A 14,082-nucleotide genomic window follows, 5' to 3' on the forward strand; every position below is an offset into this window, starting at 1 on the left:
AATATATATATATATATATATATATATATATATATGTTTTATTTTATACTTATGTGTCCACGTATTGTGATGAAATGATCGGTTTTATAGATTGCACAAATGTCTATCAAGAACATAATTTGCTAATGCATATGTTAATGTATTCAAGTTATGTGGAATGTGTTGATATGTGATAAAATCAAAATTTCTTTCCAGTAATCGAACACATAGATACATACATAGAATTTGTGGATTTCTTAATGAGTAATGATTATTCAATTGTAACACAATGAGTTGTGAATCTAATTTAACAACTAAATTTCCAATGCCAAGATCAATTGCTTTTGATAAAAGTTCAATGAATACAATGTATTCGGAAATATTATTAGTTGTCCATCCCAGGAAAATACCCTGTAAATTGACCAACTCACCATCAGGGGCAAAGAGTGCCTAAGTTGCGAAAGACAAGTTCCGTGTGCTACAACAAACACCATCAAGAAAACCAACATAATGGTTTGATGATATCTGCAAACCGAGTGGAACACAAGGTAAGCAAAACAACATGTCCGCAAAGAAATCAATCACACCAAAAAATCAAAACCACACACCAATGAATTCACACATTAATGTACAAAAGTAATTACATGGAACACACACATAATACTTTTTCAGATATAACCCGTTGCAGGGTAGTGACAAAGCATTTCCATTGTAGCCAACTAGCTCATAGGTGCCCTTTTGCAAGACACATTTTACAAGATATGGACCATGCCACATAGGTTTGAACTTTCTAGCTTCCAACTTATCGTTGTCCTGATCATATAGAAGGACCAGGTTGCCTTTAGCAAAAACGCATGGAGAAACGGCTTGATCAAAATGAGCTTTAACTCTTTTATTTTGTGCTTCAATCACCATCATAGCAATATGATGGGTCTCATCAAGCCTCTCAAGGTAAAGTAATTGCTCCTCTTCAAGGGATGTAGCAGGAAGTAGTTCAATAGATAATGTCAACGAATGGATTTCACGCTCAATTGGGAGTGTTGCCTCTAAACCATAAACCAACTGGAACAGAGTGAAACCAGTGGCAGTAATAGCCAAAGTCCCATAAGCCAAAATAGACGAGAATAACATGAGGTGAAAATCCTTTTTGTGCTTTCCAATCATTCGTTGAAGTATAGTAATCAGAGTTTTGTTAATTGATTCAACTTGGCCATTGGCCTGTGGATAGTAAGGAGTTGAGCTATCATGGCGAAGACCTAACTGAGCAGTTAGCTCTTCCATCATGTACTAATGAAAATGTGATCCATGGTTAGTGACAATGGCTTGAGGGACGCCAAAATAGGCTATGCCATGGTTGAAGAGGAATTGAGCAGCAATGATATGGTCAGCATTATATGTGGGCATCTCCTTGACCCATTTAGTGAAGTAGTTGATGACGATGATGATATAGCCATGCTGCCCCTGAACATCGAGGGTTACATGTCATGAAATATATGACCCATTTAGTAAATGGGCCAATGGTAACGACTAGGTGTAAGGGTGCTAGCAGGGCGTGCTCCTTGCAGTTATAAATATGAAATTCATGGCACTTCTGAATGGACAGAATACAATCCTTGAAAATGGAAGGCTAGAAATAACTGGCGCAGAGTATTTTTTGAGCAGTGGCATAGCCTAACATGTCACCACCACATGCCCCAGAGAGGCAGTCATTCAAGACTCATTAAACCTCTTCAAGTGTTAGACATCTGCGAAGAACAGAGTCAACACCGACTCAGTATAATGTATCACCAAGAATACGATAAGGTTAAGACTGATGCTGAATGTGGCGTCAGTCAGATCGAGAAAACTCGAATCAGAAGGTTTGGGTCTGAAGATAAAAAATGATATCTCCATACCACGGGTCAAGAATGTTGATGAGAAACAAAGTTTCATCAGGAATCTACTCAGTAAAATTAGTGGAAGTTTTTTCGAAAGGAAGGGCACAAATCAATTTGGCAAAGACAAGTGATTTCTTTGATTTGGTGGCAGTAAACTCCAAACCAAGCTATTGCAGGGTAAAAATCCATTTAGAGTATTTTCCCCAAAGCAATTGACAAGTCAAAATATAAGTCATGGGGTTGTAGTAAAAAATCGCAATGTTCTTCTATAGAAGAATATAATGATGAAATCTTTGAACAACATGTATGTCTACGAAGGCAAGTTTCTCGACATGAGCATATCAAGTTTTAGTGTCAATGAGATTTCAGCTTAAATAATAAACCACGTGTTCTTTACCATCATCATCATCCTAGGTAAATACCATAGCAATGGTACTGTCGGTTGTGGCCAAGTAGAGGATATAATGGCGACGATAGTCAAGGGGATGCAATAAAGGAGCACTAATGAGAGTGTTCTTTAGGGCATCGAAGGATTGTTGGAAAATTTCATCCCAAATGAATGGGATCCCCTTTTTGAGTAAGTGAGTAAATCCCTTGGCAAGTTCAGCGTAATTGGGAACAAAGCGACGAAGAAATTAACCTTTCCTTGCAAACTCTGCAATTGATGTAATGACGTAGGAGGGGGTAAATTTACAATAGCCTCAACTTTCATAGATCTATTTGGATACCTTCTTGGGACACAAAAAAACCCAAGATCTGACCCACGTAGAAGACACACTTATGTAGAATATGACAAATATTATAGTGTCGACAGTGCAAAAGGATGGTTCGAAGGTGGTTCAGATGGTCATGATGGTTAACAAATGAGCTGTTAAGTTGTCTAGATAAGGTTGAACAATGTGTCAAATATCATGAAAAGCATATGACATTTCTTTCAGAAAGGTAGCGACAATGTTTTTCAAGCTGAAAGGGAGCTTCTTATAGGCAAAAGTCCCCCATGAACAAATGAAGGTCATCTTGTGCTGATCAACTGGTAATATGTTGATCTGGTTGCAACTAGAAAAACCATCCATAAAAGAGAAAATCTCACTCCCAACACATTCATCAATGATTTGATCAATAAATGGAGTGGGATAATTATCTTTCAGGCATGCGCGATTGATGTCCCATTAATCAACACAAACTTCGATCATCCCCTACTTTTTAGTAACATGTACAATGTTAGAAACCAAATATGTCAATGTGATAGGGTCCAACTTTTAAAATCTTTTCAACGTTTTCCTTAATAATAGCAGCCTTCCTAGGATGCATGGGATGAAGCCGTTGATAAACAAGTTCTCATCAGGATACATGGGCATTTCATGCAACACAATAGCTGGATCAATACTAGGCATTTGCTCATATGACTAAGCGAAGACATCATGAAATTCTTTGAAAAGATGGGTGTAAATCCCAGTGGAGTCGCCATTTTGTTGTCTAGGAAATCCTCTCTGTGAACAGAGATGATCCCTCTAGCCAAATGAGTGGGACTAGACACCTACGTGAAAATCTACTAGACACTTTCCTAAGTTACAATCAAAATAAGAGAAGAGGAAGATGGCCTACCTCGTTCTGATGCTATAATGTCCTCCTTTGTTGAAGACTTTGAATCGCTTGAGGCACGAGCTCAGTCCTACTGCTCATAGCCTTTAAATGCCTACTCAAGGGATTAAGACACAACAAAGCATACGAGTACAAATAACATAATCGAAAATAACCTACTTAACAGATCAAGGAGCATTAAGATAAATGATACATTTACACACACATTTATGGAAAATGAACCAATAGTTATATATATTAATAGAAAAAAGGAGGAATCATACAACCAAGCCTTGATGTCAATAATATCTCCTTGAGTGAATGTCCAAGTCCAAGCTCAAGCTCTCCAAGCACTCCTTCTCCAAGCCAAATGAATAGCATGTAAGCACAATCTCAGCATAAGGGTGCAAATAGCCAAAGAAAAACCATTTCGGAATGGGAGAGGATGAATATATAGGCAGGGAAAGGGGGTTAGGATCTCTCCAAAGATAGGAGAAGGACCTCATCTCAAGGAGTTAGCTGATAGGGATAATACCAAAGGGCCAAGTTGAGAGAACTCGACCTCATCCATGCCGAACAAGCTCCATCTTGTCATTCTGGAAGCCTATAGATCATGAATATTCTTGTCCTCTTTGGGAAAATTTCCTTTTAGGGATCATCACGGGTATTAAAGCCAAAATTGCATTAACATCCTGAGGCTAGTATATTGAAACTAGCGACCAGCATAGGTTCCCAATGTCAGGGGAGCGATGATGCCAAAATTATGGTTTTAGATCCCTTTCTTCAAGGGAAGCTTTAAAGAATTTTTCCATCACCGTTTTAGGGAGGATCTGAGCTACATATCTCAATGAGTACACTACATGATGGCCATGTTTCAGTAACTTTAGGGTATGTCACAGGGAAGTGCAGGAGGTGTGACAAAATACTCTATAACACACCCAAAATAATTTGGTCTCCATTACACACATGAGTTCTTTAGTAGCCCAAAACAAAGTGAACTTTGCTACCTCCAGTAGATCCGAGTCCTGCTGAGGGAATTGACTCTCCTTAGGCATCCTCCACACCACTAAGGTCATCGACAACAACAACTAGGTGTAGTGAAACTCCCTTCCCCCATCCTATGCCTCTCTACAGTCCTCCAAAAACTCACAAATATATGGAGCCTAGTTATACTAGACCCCTTGTGTGCACTACGCAGTAAAAGAAATGACTAACGCCAATACTTCATCGGCGCAACATTTTCTCATGATATTTCCAGCTAAGATTTGCACAACAAACTACACCATGCCATCTAATATGGATTGAATAGAGTATCCTTGCGACTTATTGATTAGACAAAATTTTTCCTTCATTTTGTCCGCCAACTTCATTTCTTGTGACTTTCCGATGAAAGTCTCCACAAGGTCCACTCCTTGGGGTGGAAACAACATTATACAGTGGATCACCATGTCTTGGATCGGGATGGGTTCTCCTAGCCAGAGACACCCATCATTCACTAGTGTAAGCAACTGGCTCACTCAGATGGTGTTAATATTGGTGCGACTAAAGTGCAGCACCCACAACATGCTTAGGAGCCCCACACCCCCAACTCTAGCCACCTAGTTCATTGCTTCAAGGCTTGTAACACCTGAATCCTCATAATAGACCTTCTTGAGGTACATACTCAGAGCTAATTGCGGGAATTTATCATGGTACCCAAGGTACCAAATCCTCCATTTTTAGATTCAGTATCTGTCCTAGCAACGGACCCTCGAACAACACATTCTCTGGCAACAATGGTTTGGAAACCATGAACTTCACATTGTTCAGATCTTTGGACACCTTCATCGTGGGTTTTTCGGGTGGTATGTGCTTCTACAGTGAAGTTATTAGTTCCGCCTCTTCTGTAACAAGCTCCTTTATCCATCCACACATTTCTTCCTCATCCAAATCCATCGACTCCATTGGCTATTTTGAATTATCCATTTTTCCCTTATGGTAGATTTCTATTGGGTTTTTCCTCAGAAATTGCCATACCGACAGTTGCTGAGGTTTCTTCTGCTTTGTAGAAGTCGATGAATTAGGCCAAAGTAACCTAGGAGCGATAGTAGGCAATCTAGTAGATATAGGTTCAGCTAGCACTGCCTTAGATGGGGCTGGCTCTATCTCTGGGCATGTTGTAGTCATATTCTCAATGAAGCTTTTTCGGATGTACTCAAGCAGTTTCATAACTCCAGTCATGACAACAATTCCTCCCAATATGGCACAGACATCTAGCACTATTCTTGGCACAAATCAAGGAAAAAAATCTTAAGGCAAACTATTAGGAAGAAAAGTGTTCAAATGTAGAGTGGTATGTCGTATTTATAGACCAATTTGAATTTAAATCCAACCCTTCCCTCCAATTCCTTGTCATTAATGCACATTTGGCAGCAAATTTCCAAAGATATGCTCCATAAATGCTTCCCTGCCACTCCTTTCAATGGAAAATTCTCCATCCAATCATGTACGGTGCTTCCAACAGTCAGTTTTTGGCCAAGTTGCACGGGGCCCACCCACCTAGCGTAGTTCCTTTGGCACAGCTTGCCTCCGTGCCATCCTTCAACTTGTCGCGCAGGCCCTTAACTTTTCTTTTCTAACTTTCAAGCATTGTAGTTTAAAGTCCCGTACCTCCTTGCAGCTGCCTGGAGTGCTAAGACTATCCTACAATCATATAGTCATTGCGCAGGGGTGGGATCACCCCTGTATAGATTCAATCGAATTCCACTAACCTTTCACAGAAATAATTCCCCATTCAGCATTGCGTGCTGCACTGAGCCTCCATCTGTAATTTCCTTAACAACATAAGGTCCTAGCAAATGCATTTGAAATTTTCTAGGGAATTTTGTAAACGTAATGTCATAAAGCATCACTAAGTCATCATTTTTTAAGGTGTGTTGTTTGATATGGCGATCATGCCATGCATTTTCATGGTCCTTCTACACTTGATGATGAAATCCTGCCAAGAAGCGATCCTCTTCCAACTCAACAAGCTGCATGAGTCATTCCTCCATGGTATTGTGATCAACCATATCTGTAACTACTGCAATCTACAAACTTGGCACAACATATTCCATGGGTATTACAACCTCCTTCCCAGATACCAATCTGAACGGGGTTTGGCCTGTCAACTTCTTGCAAGTAGTACTGTATGCCTAAAGGAATGCTGGTATGTGCACATTTGAATCATTCCTTTTCGCGTTGCAAAAAATTATCAAGGCACTCTCTAGAATTTTGTTGAAGGCTTCTACCATGCCATTTTCTTAAGGGTGATAAGGCATACTATTTTTATGATATACTTGGAATTCCTCAAGCAATGCATTAATTGTTTCATTTAAGAAGTGCATGCCCCTATCACTCATTAAAATATTAGGGTAGATGAACCAAGAAAAAATATACTCAAAGATAAACTTTGTGGCCGTAGATGCACTACAATCTTTTATAAGTTGTGCATCCCCCCACCTGGTTAAGTATTTAGTCACAGTAATGATATACCTAGACCCTCACTTCCTCCCCAATGGCTGTGTTGGTCCCAAAAAGTCTGTTTCCCACTTATCAAACACCTGGAATGTCACCTATGGATTTAGTGGCAATTCATCTCTTCACGATGGTCTCCCCATTTGTTGAAAAACATCGCACCCCCTGCAATAATTTTTGGAATCCTTATGCACAATCGAGCACCAAAGTCCCGTGCTTAGGATCCTCTATATAGTTTCTCTTCCTACATAATGTCCTCCTGCTACTCCTCGATGACTAGGAGGACGCGGGGGTTGTCGAGAGAGCTTGGGTGGATTGGCCCCAATGCAGATCTTGGTGGTAGTAGAAAATATTCAAATGATGAGGTTAGAGCCTTGCGAAGAGGAGCCTGGTGTCAATATCTTTACATGAAGTGGTATAGCTACTGGCAAAGACAAGGGGAAGTAGCTAGATGTAGATGGTTGGGTGCGCAAGGTTGTTGAGAAGGAAGTTGGGTTTGATTTAAGTAAAGCAAGGGAAACCTTTATGGAGGAAATATTGCGTAGGACGTAGAGCCTTCCTTATTAGCGCCGTTTTTAAAGACTTGCATAAATATTTTAAGAGATAACAAGCTAGTAGAGGGGCTATAGGAGATGATAGATAAATGTATTAGAAAAAATAAACCTCTGCCCAAACGGCACATGGTATGTAAGGTGGGAAAAAGTAATAAGAAAATTGGTCGTAAAATGAGACTGACTGCACAAATTGGGCTGCAAGGGCCCACGCACTCAGCGTGTGGACTTACCAAGGTCTCCACACACACATACGCAAGATCCTTCCCCTTCGCCTAAGTACATGAAACAAAATTTGTTGTCTTAGACTACTTGCCCATACAATGATCTCCAATTCTTTCATGAAATCTTATGACTCATTAAGACTTCTTTATATAGCTCTTTCCATTACAATACCATGGTTCGCGAACCATGGGTGGGTCACAAAAAATCCTATCTTATATTAGACTAAGTGACTAAATCCCCTTTGACTCTTATGACCTTCACTCTCTGCTACAACATGATGCGAAGACCTTACATAATTAACAAAATTAGTTACAAAATTTAATTCAGGGGACCCTATCCCAACAGGCCCCCAACATAATTTGGTGACTTGTCCTCGAGTCACTCTGCGGGTGGCACTTCGATATTTTCCTACAGATCAATGAACTTGGTCTTCAAAACCTATAGGTTTGTTGTTCCCTGTGTAGAAGCTTGTTGAACTTCCTCAACCAAATTTTCAGTAGTTGGGATTTCGACTACAAGTCCCATGGTCCTTTGAGTCTATTGCATTCCTTTGAGCTTGCTTTGCACTAACAGAGTCAACTGGTTTGCTACATCTGTCCATGGTAGCGTCCTTGTGATATTATCACTTCCTTGTGATGCAACTCATCAATTTCATTTTGGATGAGCTTTCCTTCCTACAATCGAGTGAATCTTTGCACTGGTGCTAAGGTTCATGTAGTCGAGCGGATTTCATTGAACTGCATTTGCTTTTCCGTGATGTTTGCTCCTATCTTTTGGAGAGTTAGATCCTCTTGCAGTGAGGTCCATAATTCCATGGCCTACTCAAATAGCTCAGTGCATCCCTTGATTGCATCTTCCAAGGTGGCCATGCCTTCTTTAATGGAAGCTTTGCACTGCTCTTAGACTTCAGGAGGGGTAGTGGTCTACAACTTCAATTGTAGTTTTGATATCTACAGCTGCAGCTCAAACTTTACTTGACTAATTTTGTCCTGAGACTCTTTGACTACAGTGGCTAGCTTTTGAATCTTGTCCACGAAGGCCACATCTGCTGAAGTCTTGAGCTCTGGAAGCTCACTGCAAGCCTGTTCAATAACATCTTCCAGCTGCTGACTGTGTGTTGTTACCTCCTCCTTTTCTTTAAGCGCTTGTGCCTTTTCCTAAAACATATGTTGGTTGTTAGTCTTTACCTCATTGATCCCTAGTAGGGTGTATTGTTGTCGTATCCTTAATTCATTTGACACCCCTTGGTGCAACCCGTGCAGAGTTTGAATGGGTAATGAGGCCAAATTGAGACTAAGATTCATTGTCTCGAGTAGTTGTGCCTGCTCTTTAGCTGAGTAACTGTGGACGGACCCTTTTGGAAATGGTACCACATGAAGATCCACGGTAATATCAACATCCAAAACTTACCTGCTCACTTGATTCACACTACTTGCTCCTCGGTCGCCTATCCCATGCTCGCTTGAATTAACCCTATTTATACTTGCAATTCCCACAGGCCCTGCTAGAACTTGTTGAGCGACTGTTGGTACTGCTATTCAAAATGGCTCATGAGGTCGATTGTCACATCATGGACAATATCTCTAATTTCATCCAAGCCCCCCTCTATAAGGACCAAAGGCGTCGCACTGACTGACTTGTAAGACTTTTGTTTCTTGCGCTACCCCTTGGAAGTCCTCTTCTTCCTCTTCTTAACAATGAAGGGGGACCCCAACTCTGCGTCCCCTTCGTCTTCCACCTCGATCTCTTCCTCCCCTTGTGATGGCTCGGGGTCTAACTCTTCGACAACGATAGTTTCTTATGATGTAGTCTTTTCTTGCATTGCTTCTTTTCCCTTGGTTGTCGCTTCGACAATTTTTTCTCCCTCGCAACAGATACTTTCTTCTGTGCAACCTTTTCTTGGCAACTTTTTGTGCCTCCTTCTTCTTTTTTTGTGGCCGTAGTCTGTGCTGCAGACCCTTTAGTGGTCATGCTGGTACCTGTACTGACATGAGAAGGGGTGAGGAAATCACTTGTCCACTTGCTGATGACCCCTGCTATATCCTCCTCGACGACCAAGTAAGACAACTTGTTCCATATGCACCGGGCATCCTTCTTTGTGCAAATATGTAGAATGTGAAAATATTCCTTAAAACCAGAAATATGAGCATACTACGCATGTAAGGTGGGTGAGAGCCTTGGCCACAGGTTGATCACCATTCTGAGTTCCATCTCGAACAACACCCAAAAAATTTTGGTCTCCATTATGGATGCGACGTCTTTAGTAGCCCACAATGAAGTGAAATTCATTACCTCTAGTAGATTTGAGTCCTACAGAGGGAATTGACTCTCGTTGGGCATTCGCCATAGCACTAAGGTGATCAACAATAGCAACTGGGTGTAGTGAAACACCTTGTCCTCATCCTAGGCCTCCTTGCAGTCATCCAAAAACTCCTTGCAAAGATATTGAGCCTAGTTATACTGGACCCCTTGCGTGCACTATCCAGCTAAAGAAATGATTAGTGCTGGTACTTCAATGGCGAGACACTTTCTCATGATATTTTTGGCCAAGATCGTAACACGCCATCTGATCTAGATTGAATAGAGTATCCTCACGACTTCTTGATCATAATTTTTTTTTCCTTCATTTGTTCTACCAAATTCTTTTCCTACGACTTTCCGATGAAATCCTCCGCAGGGTCTACTCCTTGGGATGGCGGTAACGTTATACGGTGAATCAACATGTCTATGATCAAGATGGGTTCTCCCAGATAGAGACACCCATCATGCACTAGTGTTAGCAATTGGTGCACGTAGATGGTGTTAATATTGGTGTGACTGAAGTGTGGCACCCACAACATGTTTAGGAGCGTCACATCCTCAACTCCAGCCACATAGTTCATTTATTAAAGGCACGTAATCCATGACTCCTCATAATACACCTTCTTGAGGTATTTAATCGACACTAATTATGGGGATTTATCATGGTCCCTAAGGTCCCAATCCTCCATTTTTTGATTCAATTTCTGGCCCAGCAATGGACCCTCGAACAACACATTCTCCAATAGTAATGATGTGGAAACCATGAACTTCGCATTGTCAGGATCTTTGTAGACCTTCACCATGGGTTTTCTGGGTGGTATGTACTTCAACAGTTGAGTTATTGGTTCCACCTCTTCTGTATCAAGCTCCTCTATCCCTCTGCATATTTCTTCCTCATCCAGATCCAACGACTCCATTGGTTGTCTAGAATTATCCATTTTTTCCTTCTTGTGGAATTCTGTTGGGTATTTTCTTGGCTATTTCCATACCGACACTTGCTAAGCCTTCTTCTGCTTCGTAGAAGTGGGAGGATTAGGCCTTAATGACCTAGGTGTTGTAGTAGGCAATCCAATAGATATAGGTTCGGCTGGCGCTGCCTCAAATGGGGCTGGCTCCATCTCTGGGTGAGTTGCAGTCATATTTTTAATGAAGCTTTTCCAGAATTACTCAAGCAAGTTTGCTAACTCTGGTCATGAAAATTGTTCCTCCCAATCTGGCTCAAACATATAACATTGGTCTTGGCGCAAATCAAGGCGAAAAATCTTAAGGAAACTCTTAGGAAGAAAATTGTTCGAATACGAAGTGGTGTATCATATTTATAGACCAATTTGAATTCAAATCCAACCATTCCCTCCAATTCTTGGTCATTAATGCACATTTGGTGGCATATTTCCAAAGATATGCTCTATAAATGCTTCCCCCCCGCTCCTTTCAATGGAAAATTCTCCATCCCATCATCTACAGTGCTTCCAATGGTCACTTTTTGGGTAGGTTGTGTGGGGCCCACCCACCTAGCACAGTTCCTTTGACACAGCTCGCTTCGACACCATCCTTCAACTTGTCGTGCAACCCGTTTACTTTTCTTTTCTAACTTTCAGGCAGTGTAGATTAAAGTCCCGTACCTCCATGGAGATGCATGGAGTACTAAGACTATCCCACAATCATATAGTCATTACGTGGGGTTGGGATCACCCCTGTACAACTTCAATCGACTTCTATTAACCATTCCCAGAAATAATTCCCCATTTAGCCTCACAAGGAAATGAAAATTTCATGGGAATTTTGTAAACGTATTGTCATAAACCAACACTAAGTCATCATTTTTGAAGGTGTGATGTTTGATATGGTGATCATTCCATGCCTCTTCATGGTCCTTCTACACCTATTGATGAAATCCTGCCAAGAAGTGATCCCCTTCCATCTCGACGAGCTGCGCGAGGCGTTCCTCCATGGTATCACGATCAACCATATTTGTAACTACTGCAATCCGCAAACTTGGTACAATATATTCCTTGGGATTTACAACCTCCTTCCCATACACCAACCTTAACAGGGTTTGGCCTGTCAACTTGTTGCAAGTAGTCCTGTATGCCCAAAGGATCGCTCGTATGCGAACATCCTAGTCATTCCTTTTCGTGTTGCAAATCTTTGTCAAGGCACTCTCCAAAATTGTGTTGAAGGATTCTACCATGCCATTCGCTTGAGGGTGATAAGGTGTACTCTTTTGATTATATACATGGAATTGCTCAAGCAGCGCAACAATTGTTTCATTTAAGAAGTGCGTGCCCTAATCACTCATTAAATTCGTAGGGCATCAAAACTAAGACAAAATATACTCAAAGATAAACTTCGCGACTGTAGCTGCACTACAATCTTTGACAGGTTGTGTCTCCACAAAATTGGTTAAGTATTCAATCATGGTAATGATATACCTGGCCCCTATCTTCTTCCCTAATGTTTGTAATAGTCCCACAAAGTCTATTGCCCACTTATCAAATCCTTGCAATGTCACCTACAAATTTAGTGGCAATTGATCTCTTCGCGACGATCTCCCCATCTGCTGACAAACATCCCATGCCTTGTAATAAGCTTTGGAGTCCTTATGCACACTCGGCCAGCAAAGTCCTACACGTAGGATCTTCTGTGTAATTTCTCTTCCTGCATAATGTCCTCCTGCTACTCCTCCATGTGCTTCTACAAGGATACTTGGCCGCTCATACTCTCGGACATATCTGCACAAAATTTCATCAGAGCCCGTTTTGTATATGTGTCCAGCTATCATAGAAAAATCAGTAGCTCGGACCACCAGTTCTTCCTTTTGTTGCATCGAATATCCTTGTGGAGCTATACCTGTGGATAAAAATTGAATTATATCTGTGAAGTGATCATCTGCAACATGAAAAACGAAGAGCTGTGCATTAGGCAACCCTTCCTCCAAATTTTCAAGATCATCACCATTCTCAATTCGTGAGAGGTTATCTGGACAAACATTGAAGTGCCCTGGCTTCACAGTTACTTCGAAATCATATTCTTGGAATAGAAACAACCACTTGTAGATCTCCCCCTAACACAGGCTTGTTGACCAAGCATTTTAGAGTAGAATGGTCTATATACATTTTGAAGTGTGCACCCAACAGATAGTGCCTACATTTCTACAGCGCATACACCATTGCCAAACCTTTGCACTCTATGGTTGAATAATTCTTTTTCAACTTTGATAGTTTTCTACTTGCAAATTCTATTGGGTGGTCAATATCGCCTTCGCCTGGTTGGGTCAGCACAACTCCTAGTGCGACAATGGAAGCATCTACATAAACATGGAACTCCTTCCAATTGGGGAATACCAAAATGGGTGCGTTGACCATTTTCTCTTTCAAAATGTTCAAACTTTTCTAGTAATTTTCATCCCAGCAAAATTCCCCATCCTTTTTCATTAATTTCTCGATTGGCACAGTTATTTGTGTATACACCTTGATTAACTTCCTGTAATACCCTGTATGGCCCAATGTTGTGCACAAAAACATTCTTTGGGGCCTCCATATTAACGATGACTACAATATTGGGGGGGTCTACCATCAATCCTTGCTTGCAAACCACATGCCTAATAGTACCCCATAAGGTACACAAAATATGCATTTATTCAAATTAAGGGCTATCAGATGATTCCGACAAGTATCCAACATAAGGGGAAGACTAGCAACATGTCTCTTTAATAATCCAAACACTATCCAGTCATCAAAGTACACCTCCAAAAAATTATGGATAAATTCTTTGAAAGCTGCAATTACCACACTAGAAAAAATTGCAGGGGCATTCTTAAGCATGAAAGGCATCACTGTATATTGGAAACAACCCCGCTTAGTTGCAAAGGTGGTCTTACTCCGATCCTCCGACACAATCCTGATCTGGTGGTACCCTGAAAATCCATGTGTGAACGAATATGCTTCTCGTCCTCCAACATTCTCCAATACCTCATCTGTGAATGATGTAGGGAATGGGTCATGGACACACACATCATTTAGCTTCCTTAGGTCTATGAATATCTAATTTCACTCTCTGTCTTCTTTTCTTGA

At 41.0% G+C, this 14,082-nt stretch overlaps 1 protein-coding gene across 1 annotated transcript; it reads right to left on the reverse strand.

The window, feature by feature from the left end:
• Window positions 1–12,521: 12,521 nt before the first annotated feature.
• LOC149263328 (uncharacterized) lies at window positions 12,522–13,374 on the reverse strand. Its single transcript, XM_089387582.1, has 2 exons — window positions 13,188–13,374; window positions 12,522–13,039 (listed from the first exon to the last, which is right to left on the reverse strand). Exons 1-2 carry the CDS (start codon window positions 13,372–13,374, stop codon window positions 12,522–12,524), a joined length of 705 nt encoding a protein of 234 aa, XP_089243708.1.
• Window positions 13,375–14,082: the final 708 nt, after the last annotated feature.

Source organism: Pinus tabuliformis, chromosome 6 (genome assembly GCF_031772625.1).
Source record: "Pinus tabuliformis cultivar Carrire ecotype Pingquan chromosome 6, CPIR1, whole genome shotgun sequence".
In the NCBI taxonomy this organism is placed as follows: Eukaryota; Viridiplantae; Streptophyta; class Pinopsida; order Pinales; family Pinaceae; genus Pinus; species Pinus tabuliformis.

What these genes read in the sequence shown, in the direction of transcription:
- LOC149263328 (XM_089387582.1), bottom strand. Translation starts at nt 13,374, where the DNA reads ATGGTCAACGCACCCATTTTGGTATTCCCCAATTGGAAGGAGTTCCAT. An exon ending in TTCAACCATAGAGTGCAAAG is followed by an intron (nt 13,040 to 13,187) that starts GTTTGGCAATGG and finishes TTCTATTCCAAG; the next exon opens with AATATGATTTCGAAGTAACT.